The sequence below is a fragment of the Ptychodera flava genome, chromosome 17 (assembly GCF_041260155.1).
Source record: "Ptychodera flava strain L36383 chromosome 17, AS_Pfla_20210202, whole genome shotgun sequence".
NCBI classification, from domain to species: domain Eukaryota; kingdom Metazoa; phylum Hemichordata; class Enteropneusta; family Ptychoderidae; genus Ptychodera; species Ptychodera flava.
Genome location: NC_091944.1, coordinates 28,501,692 through 28,517,306, shown reverse-complemented (window position 1 = coordinate 28,517,306; position 15,615 = coordinate 28,501,692). Strand labels below are relative to the sequence as shown.

Sequence of the window (15,615 nt, the reverse complement as noted above, 5' to 3'; positions counted from 1 at the left end):
CAATGTTTTGAATACTATGCATACCGTGATAAGTACACCTAAAAACTTTATTTACAACTCTTTTAAGACGAAATGTGCCAAGTGAGTATTTCATATATTTGATACCATAAAGTTGACGTCTGCACTGTATACTAATAACTAATACAGTTGGAATGCAACCCGAATTTTTTTCATACAAGGTTATTTTCCTGCCCCCTCATATCACTAGGAATCACATGACCGCAAACCGTGATAATTTTTCCGTAGCTTTATTGCTATTTTTCTAACACTGTAACAAACGTTAAGAAATCACAAAATCTCGCGTGATATACCGTTAACTACAAAGTCAAGAGTACCTGAGCATGCATGTTCTTATACATCGAATGTTCAGTCGGATAAACGCACTAACTTACTGCTATAATACAGAAATGTACATCACGTATTAAATTTTGTCCTCGTTATGTAAAGACACCTGCTTTGTATGTCTACCACTCGTTTCGAAGTGTGTTGTGAAGCGATGAAGTTGTATAAATTGTGTTGCTGTATTGCTAGACGAAAGGTATTCCGCTGTGACGTAGTGAGGGCGTTTGACTCAGGGATATCACCGTTAACTGAGAGTGTAGAATGATGTACATGAAACACATTGACATTCTATATTACATGAACCATAAATCAATAATAACGTCACATTTACTCAGTCACATACACTTCGATGCTCAAACAAAAAGTTCCCCTATAAAATTTTACCACATCAATTCCATTTTACCACATAATCACCTTGCCGATGAATTATTATTGACAGGGTGTCGTTAATTCAAGCCCAACAGCCTAGTTTGACTACTGTATGAAGTGAGCGACACCTGCTCGTTTTAAAGAAACCGCGAAGTCTATAAACCGCCTCTTAAGGTATAATGTGCCTCGGGGACAGATAATCCGACTCTCAAATTTTGTACTACTTTAAATTTCTGGTCTACCTCTTCTGGGGCTCTTTTTAAAACTCCTGGAGTGAGAAAAAGTTTAACCGTCTTAGTTGATCAAAAGTTTTATTTTTTCCAATTGAATCAACACATTTTAATTGCAAACATCGGTAAATGTTAGGTAAAGTGTTTCTCTAGTACCACCTTTGCACGGGTACATATTATACCTTAAGGAAACGCGGATAATGAAAACACATGGGTGGTAAAAACTCAATTCTGACTATCAAGCACTAATTAATAATATGCCATGTTTTTGCCACAGAAGTATATTTTCAACCACAGTTGAGGTTTGTCTTGATATATTCTCTGTAAAAAGATCTTTCGGGAGCTTTAACTTAAAAAAACCTGTTCCAATGAAGTTTATCATCATTTTGGGTATAGACCCTCGAGAAATGTTTTGGGGAACTTTAAATCATATCTTCGTCGTCGGATTTTCACACTTTAAAAACTTACGTTCAGGGAAGCGGTTTTTGGTCAACACTATGAATTCCGTTTGTAATGCGCATACTCTACTTGTTCGTGGTCACCCAGTTATTTTCTACATCTGGCGTGGTGTCTAGACGACAAAATTTTGAGAAACAACGATGAGAGATGTAAACTTGTTGCGATATAACAAAGGATGTCGAAGTTCCTCAACATGTGCTCTCAAGGCAGGCACATACTATTGGCACCTTTTCATTAGAGGTGATGAAAGTAAAACTGGAGTTTAACCATGAAACTTTCATTTCAAAATGAATACATCTGTCTAATCAAGGTCACTTACATACAACTATCAAAAAATCTTAACACTTCTGTACTAAAAAAAATCAAGTTTTTCCCAATTACGATGAAATATTTCCACAAAAATTCGTCGCATATTTTACCCTTGTTCACAATCATCTCCTCTTTTACCGTATCGAGATCAGCTGACTTTGTCAAAACGTAAGACAAGGCAACCTCTGACAGAGGTAGGCGACGAAAAACTGTTCCATTAAGAAATAGGCGTTGTCACTATGAAACAGTAACATCTGCAAATATCTACATTCGTAGACTAGTCGTAAAGCTAACTACCTCACAGAAACTTTTACATGAAATTTGTTGATCGTCACATCCAGCTACGTATTGTGCCCTCTTATTTAGGTTGACCAACATTATCAAAATCGAAACATTTTCACACAAAAATGTCAAAAAGGGATATTTTCATATTATACATATTTAACAATTAGATATTGCTTTCATATACTATTTTTCCAAAAGGTAACGTCATTCTGACCGAGAAAGCCACAAAACGTCTTTCAAAACACGTGTATAGGAAGAGAGAAATGGAGCATTTGTATCACAAAGGTTGAAACAGAGGCACTACAACACGACCTGTCTATTCGTATCTCTTACGGGAATCAACAACAACAACACATCACGGAACCATGGGCATTATAACGAAATACCCTTGACCTTCATTACGTAGTACCCACGTAAACTGACAAGGACCAAGACGCAAGTTAAAGCTCTTCAGGGAGTAGCTAATCGGTTAAACTATTATGCTTGTCCAGATCTACATCTGTAGACCTTAGGAATTCGGTCATCCATATCTGTAATAGCCAATCACTGACTTTCATTTTGGTGACCACGTGAAAAAAATGTATAGTGCCACTACATTCTATGAGTAAACAAGGCTGACATGTCTCCCTTACCATATATGGATATATGCAAATTAGGATGATCGAATGACTCTAACCATGCAACAGTCTATCACTTTCAAAACTTATTCTGCCCTACGAGACAAATATATTGCGTTGTCTTTATTGATGGCAGAATGTATATGACTCAACCTCTCTTGCGTTATTGGAAAATCTCGTTTTAAATTTAAATTTCTCGGGTAATACAACTTAAAACCCACAAATATGGACAAAAACAAGGAGAACTTTCTATAAAATTAAGATAGGTATTCTTCGGAATTTAAAATTCGACTTCGCAGCTGACATGATGTTCGTTCAGCGCATGCGTGCATAGATCTTTCCTGCCTTTGACTCGTTCCGAAACAAATGATAACTCATAATAAAAGTCGATAATGCATTATCTGTGTGTGATTATTGACCTCTCAGACTGCGTCGCCCCGCACTGGCTCTTCGCCCTTCGAATACTTTTTAGCGTCTCTCTTCTTCGCTTTCGCTGCGTCCTGTTTTCGCTTGTTCACCCCTAATGCAATGACGATTATGAGAAGAACGGCACACAGTATGATAATTATGCCCCCAGCCAATCCCAGAGGACCAAAGATTTCGTCTGTGTGGATAGATATAGAAACAAGAGTCAGTAAGAATACTGTGGGTGTGCAAGTGTTTGAACAGGATTAGCTCACATCTTACAAATTAAATTACAGCACTTTATTGTGACATACCACGCGATATCGACTTAATGGTACACATGCAGGGCTCGAATTAGCGGCAGTCCCGCGTCCACAGACTACCAACTTTTCCCTTGGGCTATCAAAATTCATTAAATGGTAGCCCATACGGACTACCAAAGCCTGAGACCTGAAATTCAGTCAGCTTTTGGCATGCCATGCCCGGTCGGTCACTTTTAAATTGGAATGTAGTCAAACCATGGATGTAGGCCTATCGTCAAACCCACCTAGACACAAAAAGGCCAGACTATGACTTTGTTACACAAATTACTAGGACGACCGGTTTGCGGTAGAACGTTGCAACAAAGTTTCTATAGGACAGGCACAGGAAATGATCGCCAACGAAATCGCATTTTCGTTGTATTTTGATCATAATTTATCGGTATCAATTACACGGAAATTATGCCTCCTCCCTACAAAAAGGCCTATGTTCTTCTTTGAGCCCTCCTACAGTGTGTCTCAGTCCTGAGAAGGTTGTGCCGTTGTCATGACGATTATCAAAATTTGCATACAACTCTGAGAGTAAAACGGGTTGTCAATAGATCACAAACTTTTGAGTATCACTATCTTCCATTAGGCCCTATAGTGTTTCCTTACCTATTGAAGGTGTGCAATATTCACATCAAATTGACTAGAAAATTCACCTTATGTTAGAAAAATAGCCTTTTCTTGTCTGGGCAGCAACTGTCTATGGTCTAGGTAAGGAAAAAGGATATCCCTGAACTTAAAATAAACATGGGGTACCAGCCATTGTCACTGGACTACCAACTTCAGAAAATGGTAGCCCAAGTGGACTACCAGGGAAAAAATAATTTCGAGCCCTGATATGTGGTGCACATGAGAGTGCGTTTTGATCATTTAAACATAGATGCATGTGGCGCATTAAATAACGATGCAAATATGCAATTTTGAACCAGAATTTTTAGTTTAGGCTACTTTCAAATTGTTATGTGAATAAATGACACACTAAAAATATTCCGAGCAAGAATCTTCAGAAGATAAGATATGCTGTTGGTCTCAAATCTGAGTTTGGTGTACACCATTTCAAAGAACACTGACAAACATAATCCCTACTTGCTGTTTTTAAACATTCCCACTTTGCTTCCTAAAGTAATTGCAATTCTGGGAAATGCTGCGAGGATCGAAACTTAGACGTTCGCCCTTCAAACTGATGTGTCACAAACGCATACCGGCTTATCCGAGATACAACTATGACGCTTGCAATTAAAACTTGGCAAGAAAATGTAGCTTGAAAACATACTCGACTTCAAATGATAAAACGGGATTTAATGATCCCATGAAGCGACAAACTGTAGAGAAAATCTAATTAAAACGGTTACTTTAGACACATAGTGACTGCCAATGAGAATAACAGCGAAAGATTGTTTCCTAGAGGGCCTTTGAGTCGCCCAAAAAGTCACTGTGTTTCCCTTGACCTATACGGGACCAGCACCCAAATGATGCGTACCACTTGACCGAGATTTGGGATGTGGTGTGTTACTAATACATTCATTTCACACAAGTATAATTCTGAGATAACCCTTTTGGATTTTGTTTCCGCTCGACACATTTGGTAAGCTTATCATTACCTCTTGCACAAAGGACCACATCTTCGTCATCACCATTGGGACAGTCTTCAAAGACGTTGCACACATGAATACCGTTCACGATGTATTCTTTTGTTTTTGTTCCGTTTTGAGAATCGCCATCTTCATCTTCTAAATCAAGTCCGGTAATGTTACAAACAAATGTGCAGTGTTCATCTATATTGAGATAGATAAACAAATTTTGTATCACCAGCTTTACATATCAATCAATCAATCAATCAATCAATCAATCTATCTATCTATCTATCTATCTATCTATCTATCTATCTATCTATCTATCTATCTATCTATCTATCTATCTATCTATCTTTTTCCCAGTTCTATCGTTTTATGTATGTATGTATGTATGTATATATGTATGTATGTATGTATGTATGTATGTATGTATGTATGTATGTATGTATGTATGTATGTATGTATGTATGTATGTATGTATGTATGTATGTATGTATGTATGTATGTATGTATGTATGTATGTATGTATGTATGTATGTATGTATGTATGTATGTATGTATGTATGTATGTATGTATGTATGTATGCATGTTGTAGCAATGTGTCTATCTACGTTTCTATCTATCCATTTATCTATCGTTCTGTCTATCATTCTGCCTTACCATCTTCCATTCTAACTACGTACTTACCCCTCTACAAACCTATTCACCCATCCATCCATCCACACACCTACCTGCTCACCTACACATCCATCCATCCATCAGCGATAATGGAATATTTAGAGCTTTGAACGTAAACATGAATACACTCATAGATTGAAACTTTGTACAGTTGCTGAGCATCATAAGGAGGACGTGACCGACGAAAAAGTAGTGAATGTCAGTCACTTGTAAGATTATGTGCATAACTCTTAGTTCTCACACACGCACATCGGGATGAATCTATTTTGTAAGAAATACTTCCCAGGATAGCTATCAATTTAAGCTTAGGGAAAGGACATATACATGTATTATCATTTTCAGAAAAGAACAATGTATGTCACTCAACAGTATTAAAACTGCAGGCTGTCAACAAGGAATTTCTAAGAAAAGGGAGAGCGTCCCCAATTGACCTACCTCTTGTAACAGTGAACGCCTCGTCGTCTTTGTATTCTCCGAGACAGTTGCGGACGCTGTCACACTTTAAGCGGGGGTCGATACAAAGGCTATCATTTACGTTGCCATCTTGCTTTTCACAAACATAACAGTCTTCTGGAGATATAAATAACATATGGTGTGAGGGTTAAAGTATATGGAAATACCAGACTTGGCGACAAAATGATCACTGTCGCTGCTTTCCATTGTCTAATGGCAGACTATCGCTCTTTTCACACGTGACAAAATCAAAACATGAGTGTACGATTAAGCAAGTTCGTCAATGACATTTCAAACCGAATTTACTGTTACTATTCTTCATTCAACAACAATTTAATCGCTTTTAGTGTAAAATGATATATATTTTCCTTCTTATAAGTTTACGCTCACCGATTTCAAATTCTAATCGCCCACTCTGTCATTTCTTTGTATATTACGCTAAGGCTTTTGTTACCTTCTATAGAATCGTCTACCGCCTTGAATGCTAGATAGCTGGCTTCGAATATCGTGTCATTTTTCACCTCCACTGTGTCCTGGACACGAACCTTGATGTCAATCGATCTGCCCGTGGACAAGTGAGCTGCCACGGTCGATTCTTCTCCAGCTTCACACAAGTCGTTCATGACGTCACCTGTCGACGTATCGATCACAGTGATTTTGGTTGACTTACAGTCCACAAGGGCGCCCTCAGTGACCCACAGAGCGATTCTGATGTTTTCGGGCACCATTAACCTGAGGGTGCAGTCCGCTTCGTCTGTCTGCTGCATCTCTTCTTTGGTCACGTGGTACGCAATCTTACCAGCCAATCCCGGCGTCTCTATTTCTTTTACAAACTCTACACCGCAATCTTCTAGTTTGACTGCAAAATAAATTCGGTAATTGTAAGGGAAAAACCTTTGTATTGACAATACAGAAATCGAGAAATAGCCAAGAATTCTATTAATTGTACCATTCCTCTTTTTCAGTGCTTCAAAACCATGATTGGACAAGTTTTTAGTTGTTCAGCATTGTTGTTTGTGGAGAATATTTTACGAAGCATACTCATGATGTGTCTATATTTTGCTATTTGCCTATTTTTTTTTGAATTTTCGATCGAAGGACGTCACAATCAGCTTATGGTCTTTTTCATATTTGGAAATTACATTTGATGGGCTCAGCCTGTCGCAGAATGCATCTCTTCTAAAGTAAATAATTTATTTGATTATTTGTTTGATAACCGTCCAAATATATTTTATTATTATATCTACCGACGACAAGAATAGAATTTTGTGTGCGCTAAAAACACCGTCAGAACGCCCTTCCCTTAACACTTTCTGTTTCCAGGCGTCCCCAAACCGAATGTGCAGTGCATTCCCCTACTGCCTCTGCGTGTTACACTGTTGAACTGTTTCAAGCGACCCATTGGACGAGTGCCAGACTCGCGCTTCATACGTGTAGTTAACAGGCGATAGAAGGGCGTCCAAGACAGCTTACTTGCGCTATAAACCGGGAGAAAATGGTTGACTTTGTACGGAAAAGGTCAATATTCGGGACAATTGAAACCCCAGTCACGAATGTTAGATGTGTAATAATAAGATTATTACAAAAATATCGCAAAGGTTGAACTTGGATATTAGCGTCGAGCATCGCCGGACGATGCTGCACCGATCATGTCCTCAATCTATCATGTCAATCATTTGTGGTCTTTTCTTAATAAGTCTTTCTTAATAATCTCATAGTCTTTTTTAATTATTTCCTTCAATGTAACTTTTGCTGCGTGAAATTTTATCTACGCGGTGATTACTACTCACACTCGATGGAAATGGTACCCACAGAAAATCGTTCAAATATAGAATCTGCTGGATTTATTTCAATCGGACATGTTGTTCAAAGGGGTGTCTGTATAGCTATGCCAAAGCGCTTCAAAATGAGCCCCAAACAAGTGGTATGCCTAAAGAATATTGTAAGATTTTTCAAACTGACCTACGCTTTACGGATCAGAGTCTAAGAAAGTGGTTTTTTTGCGCATATCACGTCACAAGTTAAACTGATTATTTTACTACCTTTCATCGCAAATTTCTCCAGAAAGTGTTTTTTGATTCCTAACGGGACGTGTGAAAATTTCCAAGATTGACTGCTAAGTCAACCGTGATGACGTCATCAATATTTGATGACATCCGCGTGAATCAGTGAAGCCTGACCTTCGAATGTGGTTCGAAAAGCGCGCAGGCAACGAATGAAAGATTTATTGGATCTCCGAAAAACTGATTAATTTGTCAGAGTTGTCTTTGCAACGCTCCTGTGTTGTGTCATCTTTGCTCGTTAAACTTTGTGTTCCCCTTTTAACCGACAAAAGTAACACCAATACTCAGAGAATACAATCGTTTTATGAGGGGTTCTCGCAGTAAAGTTTTTTTTGAAACCATCGTCTGTTTTAATATGTTAGCTGAAATAAATATTTGCAGTGATGGTGTTAGAATTTCATTACAGGCTCCAGGAGTTTTTTTTACATCTTGACGCCGTGGATTCTGATCTAAAGCCTAATTTTACTCAGAAACTGCGTTTCCTTGATATTTCATGACATGCTTTGTGGGGACACTATCATGCCATTTGAAACTGACCCAAACTCTGTTTTGGGAAAGGCCTTAGTTTTTTCCGTTGATATCGAAGATCTGAAAGTTTAATGAAATGATATCGGGTTGTACAAGATAGCATGGTAGAAAATTCACAAGAGGTAGTCGGTCAATTTAGTTACCACCTATCAGACATCTACTTTGAACAAGCGTAAAAATATATTTATAGCAACTACAAGCTCTGCAAACGCTTTATTGAAATACAGCTTTTCAGGCAAAACGTATACAAATTTTACGTAGAAAGTATTATGTTACTTTTAGGTGATTGTAGGGAATTTTCAAATTTCAGAAAACTTGGAGAATTTGAAACTGAAATCAACCCTTTAACATGATAAGTTCTCGGTATTTTTGCTTCTTCAGAAAGTTATCTCGGCTCGTTTACCACTATAGGAAAATTGCGAGACTGGAGTGCAAAACTGACGCTTTCTCGCAATTGGTGAGAATCTCCTGTTATTCTCATCGCTATCATTGAGAATGTTTTAATTCTCACTGAACTGCAGTGAGAAATGCACTCCTTGGTGAGAATCGAGCATGATAACCGATTCTCACCGTAAGCACAGTGAGAATGGTAATTTTCTTTGTGAGAATGTATCATACTCATTATTCACTGGTGAGAATCGGCCATATTTGTTGTTCATTGGTGAAAATCAATCTGGTAAATTCATACCCGTGAATAATAAGTCTAGTCAATTCTCACCGATGACCGGTGAGTCTGATTGATTCTCACCAGTAAATGATGAGTATGGTACATTCTCACAGAGAAAATTACCATTCTAACTAGGCTTGGTGACATTTCCAGTCTCACCGGTGAGAATATGTTATCATCCTTGATTCTCGCCTAGCAGTGCATCTCTCACTGCTCACCAGTGAAATTTCAAGTGAGAAAAACAAGAGATCTCACCGATTGCAAGAAAGCGTCAATTTCTCGCTCCAGTCTCGCACTTTTCCTGTACTGTACATATTTAGATTTATATCAGTCATGTGAAAAGAGTAGCTGCTGTCAGTTTTTGATGCTTGACGTATCATTCATGGAGATATTGCGCTCACAATTGGTATTGAGGAATTTTTATGTAAGAAGAAATGATTGAACTAACACAACATATAGAAGTTGTCCAATCGATACAGCGAAAATATGCATTAGAGTAATGAGCATTTTGAAACATTTTGGTTTCATTAAATCGAGTAATTAGTTCATTTATTCTTCGAAGACATGCACTTCCCCCGAGCAAATTATCAGCACGTTCGCACCATCTATCCATTCCAAAAGACAATGCACTTGAATCCTATTCTACAATCAGGCCAATTAAAATTTGCATCTTGCTCATAGAACTGAAAGTCGTCTCAATGTGCAAATATGCAAACCACTTTCCTTGAAAGTAAAAATACTATCAATATTAAAACTTGCATTTCAGGCCCGTCACAACAAAAAATTACCACAAAATGTACCCATCTGGGTTGGAATCATTGCCTTAAACACTGAAATGATATGGAGATGCCTTGACATGTGTTTTGAGTGATTGTGGAAAATGGCGGCGATTTAATGTCCAGGCCATTTCCTCATGGAGGACAATGAGTCAAACCTTTGACTCGGAACAGGTGTGGTCCACTCAAGCATAATCCCAGAATTGCCCGAGATTATCGTTTCCGAAGTCGCTCAGGGAAGCCGACATGATGGCGAGTCATAAATTTTGAATGAAAACTCCGTAAAACGTGTGTACATAGATCGACTTGATAGCGACACTCTAACTATAGGCTGAGCGAACACGCCCTATCGCAAACCACGACTCGCTAGATTTACCTGGCATTTCCTGGGTCTACCTAGAGGCCGTCGATCATAAAAGCTGACGTATTAGAAACGTAATTCGTCACTTGGGGGAGGAGGGGATAAGACCCCTCAATCGCAATAAAGACTCAGCTCTAAAGAAAAATATAATTAAAAAAATCAGACCGTGAAAAAATAATAGAAAAGAAAGGATGAAATACAGACACAGAACAAGTATTCGTGTGGCGCGATTTTAAAAGTATGAACTCAACTAAACGTTACTATACGGCTCCGACGTAGTACAAGCTCCACATTTGACAAAAGTATATATACAAAAAATCTATCATCTGATTATAAATTATATCAAGTAATAATATAAAGTGCGTCTAGGTTTGCCCTGCGATTATTTGATATTTCTATCAGCACGTATTTGAAAAAATAACGAGCGATGTGCAAATAGCTGAAAAAGGTCGCCTCTTAGCATTTGATTACTAAATATCTCTGTTTCGTAACAAACTTGTAATTCACAATGAATCGCTGACAGATGAAGTAAATAGTGACTGAAGAGTCGTATTAATACAATTAATAAATTAATTTCAATACTACTGAAATAGAATTATAACATCTCATAGTTAATCATTTCAACTCTGTACTCAGAGTTCGTGTTTGTCAACGGATGACGTCAATGATATTTTACCATCTTTAAACAGGTCTGTAGTCGTCATCCATATTTTAACATTTCATTGGCAAATATTCCATATTCAATATAAAGGGGTGCGGTCAACCGCTTTGTTAATATGAGGTTCCAAGACAATTTGGAAATGATTATCATCACAAGCAACTGGAAATTTTCCTTTCTGTTTTCTTGCGAACTAATACCTTCTTCTGAAACGGATGCTCAAGAAGTGATGAAAAGCAAAAATTGATATTCGATATCGTAACAACTCTAACGAGTGGTATGCGGACTCTTTCCTTACACTTTTGGGATCAGATTTAAATTTACATATTAAAGACAGCATATTCTGTAAATTTAGATTTAGTACGCGATGAGGGTCCCGGATCCTGGCTAATTCTTCTGTACGAATTTTAATTCGTGGCGTTCTCGACAGATTCAAAAATTTTAACTGACGGTGTTCGCTGTTTTCTGTTTGAAAAATAGGAGCATAGCGGAAGTACTAGCTTACTGCGATTTCTACAGTTTTGTTTCGAGTGCCATTTTCTTCCAACGATTTCTCAGAATATCCGAATGATTTGGGGGTGTTTTACATCACCCATTAAAATGGCTGTAGTGATAGATACGTCACATTCTTTGTCATGCAACGACAGTGTGTACCGTGTCTTTCACTCAAGCATGGTGTAGTTTGGCGCTCGTCTCCCCGCGCTTGTCTCACAAAAATATCTCGGAGTGACATATTCACGCCCCGGCAGTGTCGTTTGCTTTCAACATCGTCACGGGTGTGTCGCTGGCGTGTTAAACAATCACAATACAGGGTTCAAACGATGAAGTTTCATGTCAAGCGTAAATTTGACGTCAGAACACTCCAATGCTAATATTTTTGCATAATTTATCGTTCGATCTTTTCATGATTGTTTCAGTCCTGTAAAACAAACTTGATAATTTAAAGTGACACTTTTGTTGATGGTAAATAATGTTGAGCGGCGGCGAAGGAAAGTTTAAGTTAAATTCAGAAGATGATGTTGAATTCCCGTCAATTCCTACATTTATAAACATAAACATTCATATTAGTTTTTACTACACTTTAGGTTAAAGGTTACATGCAAATTAGTTTTCCTTTGGTTTTGAACGCCGAATTGTATCGGCCCGCACACAAATTTCAATTTTCTTCATTACTTTTCGATATCATTTAGCACTTTCGTCACGAAAGTTTCTCCCATTAAAAAAGAAAGCACAAGAAATCACGTTCCGCACCTTTTTTATCACGGGTCAAATCCCGGTCGCTCAATGTTCGAATTCCATGTTCTTAACATTTGGTGGAAATAACTCGTCGCTTGGAACAAGCGAATACGCCTTTTCCATTTGACACTAGGGACTAGACACGATGGTACGACGTGGCACGATTGAAGGATGTCAATAAATTCTGATGTTGACTCACAGAGAGCGCGCATTTCACTGAAAAGCAGTACATTGGGATTACAAAGTGTAAACCTGCAGTCTCGAAGGACTTATAGCTTGAATCATTCGATACGCAGGCAACGGGAAACTGTGGAGTAAAGGTGCCCATACTTCATACTTAAATGGCGGGCTGTAATGTAACTCGCCCACATGTTTCCGTCGAAATAACGATTCTGTTCACTTTGCGATGAATGCTAATCTTTTTTTCTAGTAAGAACAGAAATTTATGAATTTATCATCTGGTTTGATCCAAAATCATCCTAAATATCGCTACACACCAGCATGAAAACGGCGAGTAAAAGGCTGCAATATTCATTATCAACATTTTTGTAGTATGAATTTACAACGTCAGTTAATCATGAACGATGGATGTTTGTGGTGTACTTTTAGATGTAGCTATATGGTTTTACAACTGAATATCGCATTGATTGACAATACTCATCAAAGACATTTCAATGTAAAAAATGCGATACTTAGGTTGTTTCAACACATTGAATCTCTATCACACAAGCTTGCTGGTAATATCTGTTTCACATGGTTTGCTTTGTCGCACGAACACGAACTTGCCAGCTATATTCATTCGTGTCAGGCATCTTACAAAACTCTCTCTCACCGCGACACTTCCTCAGAATAAACATTATATTTATTTGTATATTTTGACATGCAGTTTGAATGAAAAGCGTTATTTTAATATAATGTGAAAGTACGAGTGCCGATGCTTCAATCGTCACAAAAGCGATCATTTCGTTGATCAGATATGGTAATGCTAGAAAAATTGTTAATTTATAAAAAAATCAACAACACGTACCTCATAGTTTTGCGGAAATAATTGATCTTTCATGGTTTGAACAATGCAATTTAAAGTAGTTTACATTATCGAGATAGACATGGTATTTAGCGCCAAAGAAAAACCGTGTTTTCCCGTTTGCTGAAAGCGTTTCCATGTTTAAATGATTGTGTAAACAAAAAGGCTATAGTGACAAGTTAATTAATGTATCGATTGAACTTATTTTGACACTTTTATAATTATCAATATGACGATTATTCATCCGATTAAGCGCTGTTTACAGGGCATCTTTCTCCATGCAATTGATTAACCCTTGGTTGAAGTCGATCTTGTAAGAAAATAAACAAGGCAATGACCGTCCAAGGATAGACATTTTTGTATGTGGCTTGTGGACTTTACCTTGGAAATTTGATACCAGCCATGAATATTTTTAAGCTGGTTTCATAATGGTAAATTTTAGTTTTTTTAGGCGCTAACGCCTCTGTGTCATGTTTCAAACACGACAAGGTTGCTCCATCGGAAGTGTTTTTATCAAACGACCCTCAAGATAACGTTTATAAAACGTGAAAACAGAACTGTTATAATCCAAAACCTTGACATGATGGTGGATTATCCCTTTAACTTCAACTTGATCTGTAGCTTCGTAACAGTCTGTCTTAAGTACATGAGAGCAGAAACTCCTCGTCGCACAAACGCTGTTTGAGATCAGATAAAAAAAAACTTACCATCACGATAGAGCTCTGGCACCAACACAGGCACCGGTATTGAGTAACTTGCTGAACACGTGGCAACCAAGGCACCAAAAATTAGAAAACTTTTCAAAATCATCTTCTCTGAAGATTTTTTTTTCGCACGGATAAGATAAAGAGATAAGAGAGACGGCGTTCTTAGAAGACAGCGCTGTGCTCGGAGTACGTTCGTTCCGTATAACGTATTCCATTCACGTCTGCCAGGTATTCATAATTCATGTCCTCTCTTCTACCCGTCATGCACTGCAAATATTTGGCGCGTTGATGACTACTGTGCGATACGGTATTTTCCAAAGTCGGTCTGGCTTTTTCCTCATGTCAAAGCAATAGTTGGTCTATATCACTTTATCACAATGTCAGTAGTCCTGCTTGCTGAATGCCAACATCAGTATCTGCCCCACACTTCTCTCTGTATTTCCCATGTCACACTATACCACACTATTTTACCCGTGCTCCTTTGCGCTAAAGTCGTCCACTTCCGGTCGTCTATTTTGTTTGAGCTATTCAGCCGTAAACAGTAGGACAAGAAAAAGTCTTACATCAACTAATTGGCCGAAAAAAATCCCTATTTTGGTTATGATTACACTTTACAGTAAAATGAGGCCAAGCACTTGTTACCGATACAGGCCTTGATGACACGGAGTCTCACCGTCGCTTAACAAGAACATTGTGCAATGTTGACACACAGAATGCAATATCACCACAACCAGAATTATGAAACTTCCCCCATCATCGGAAATTTGACACCAAGTTATTCATTATTAATGTGAAAATTTGCCCGGGGCAGTAATGACGTGTCATCTTGGCCATCATTAAGTATGAAATTCTGCAGCAGGTGACACGTGCGCCGCCATTATGGCGCTGACATAAAAAACCAGCGGTTTTGAAGATGTAATATTAATTTTTCAGTTGTGGATACACACTTTAACAAACCGTATCGGATATTCACTATTCCACATTAATTTGTTTCACTGGAAAACATATATGTCTCAGAATTGAGCTCGAACATTCAATAGATGGTTAGCGAACGTACAAATTCAAACGATAGTGTTGAATATTTGCATAACTCTTTCTGTTCTATCAAACGCAAGGTACAAATAAACTTAGGGGGGGTTCAAATCGAAATAACTTCCACCGGAATAACTTGATTCAAGATCGACGAACCGACGTAGTCGAATAACTATTTACTGAGAAATTCGCCCGACAGAATGAATTTTCCCGGCGCGGCTCAATAGCAGGCAGGAAGACTTGGCTTCCTTAAACACGAAGACTTCTGAACCATAAACCCTTCTCTGAAAGAAAACGCGGTGCAATGAACGGTCGAATTCTCTATCAAATTTATATCCCCGTTTTTCTGTATCCCGACAGCTAATCCAACTAAAAGCCAACGTCGCGTTTCATTTGCTTGCCTAACTTTAGCTACTGCGATAGGACATTTAAAGCCGTTGTTTATGATTTGTCCGGGACCACAGTACTGTTTTAATCATCCGTCGCGACTGACATTTGCGTCGTTTTTATCGCCCTGTGATCAGAGAACGACT

General features: G+C 38.2%; 1 protein-coding gene across 1 annotated transcript; it reads right to left on the bottom strand.

The window, feature by feature from the left end:
- Positions 1-232: 232 nt before the first annotated feature.
- On the bottom strand, positions 233-14,740 carry LOC139115981 (uncharacterized). Its single transcript, XM_070678460.1, has 5 exons — positions 14,051-14,740; positions 6,485-6,889; positions 6,013-6,147; positions 4,926-5,099; positions 233-3,215 (listed from the first exon to the last, which is right to left on the bottom strand). Exons 1-5 carry the CDS (start codon positions 14,151-14,153, stop codon positions 3,034-3,036), a joined length of 999 nt encoding a protein of 332 aa, XP_070534561.1. The 5' UTR covers positions 14,154-14,740; the 3' UTR covers positions 233-3,033.
- Positions 14,741-15,615: the final 875 nt, after the last annotated feature.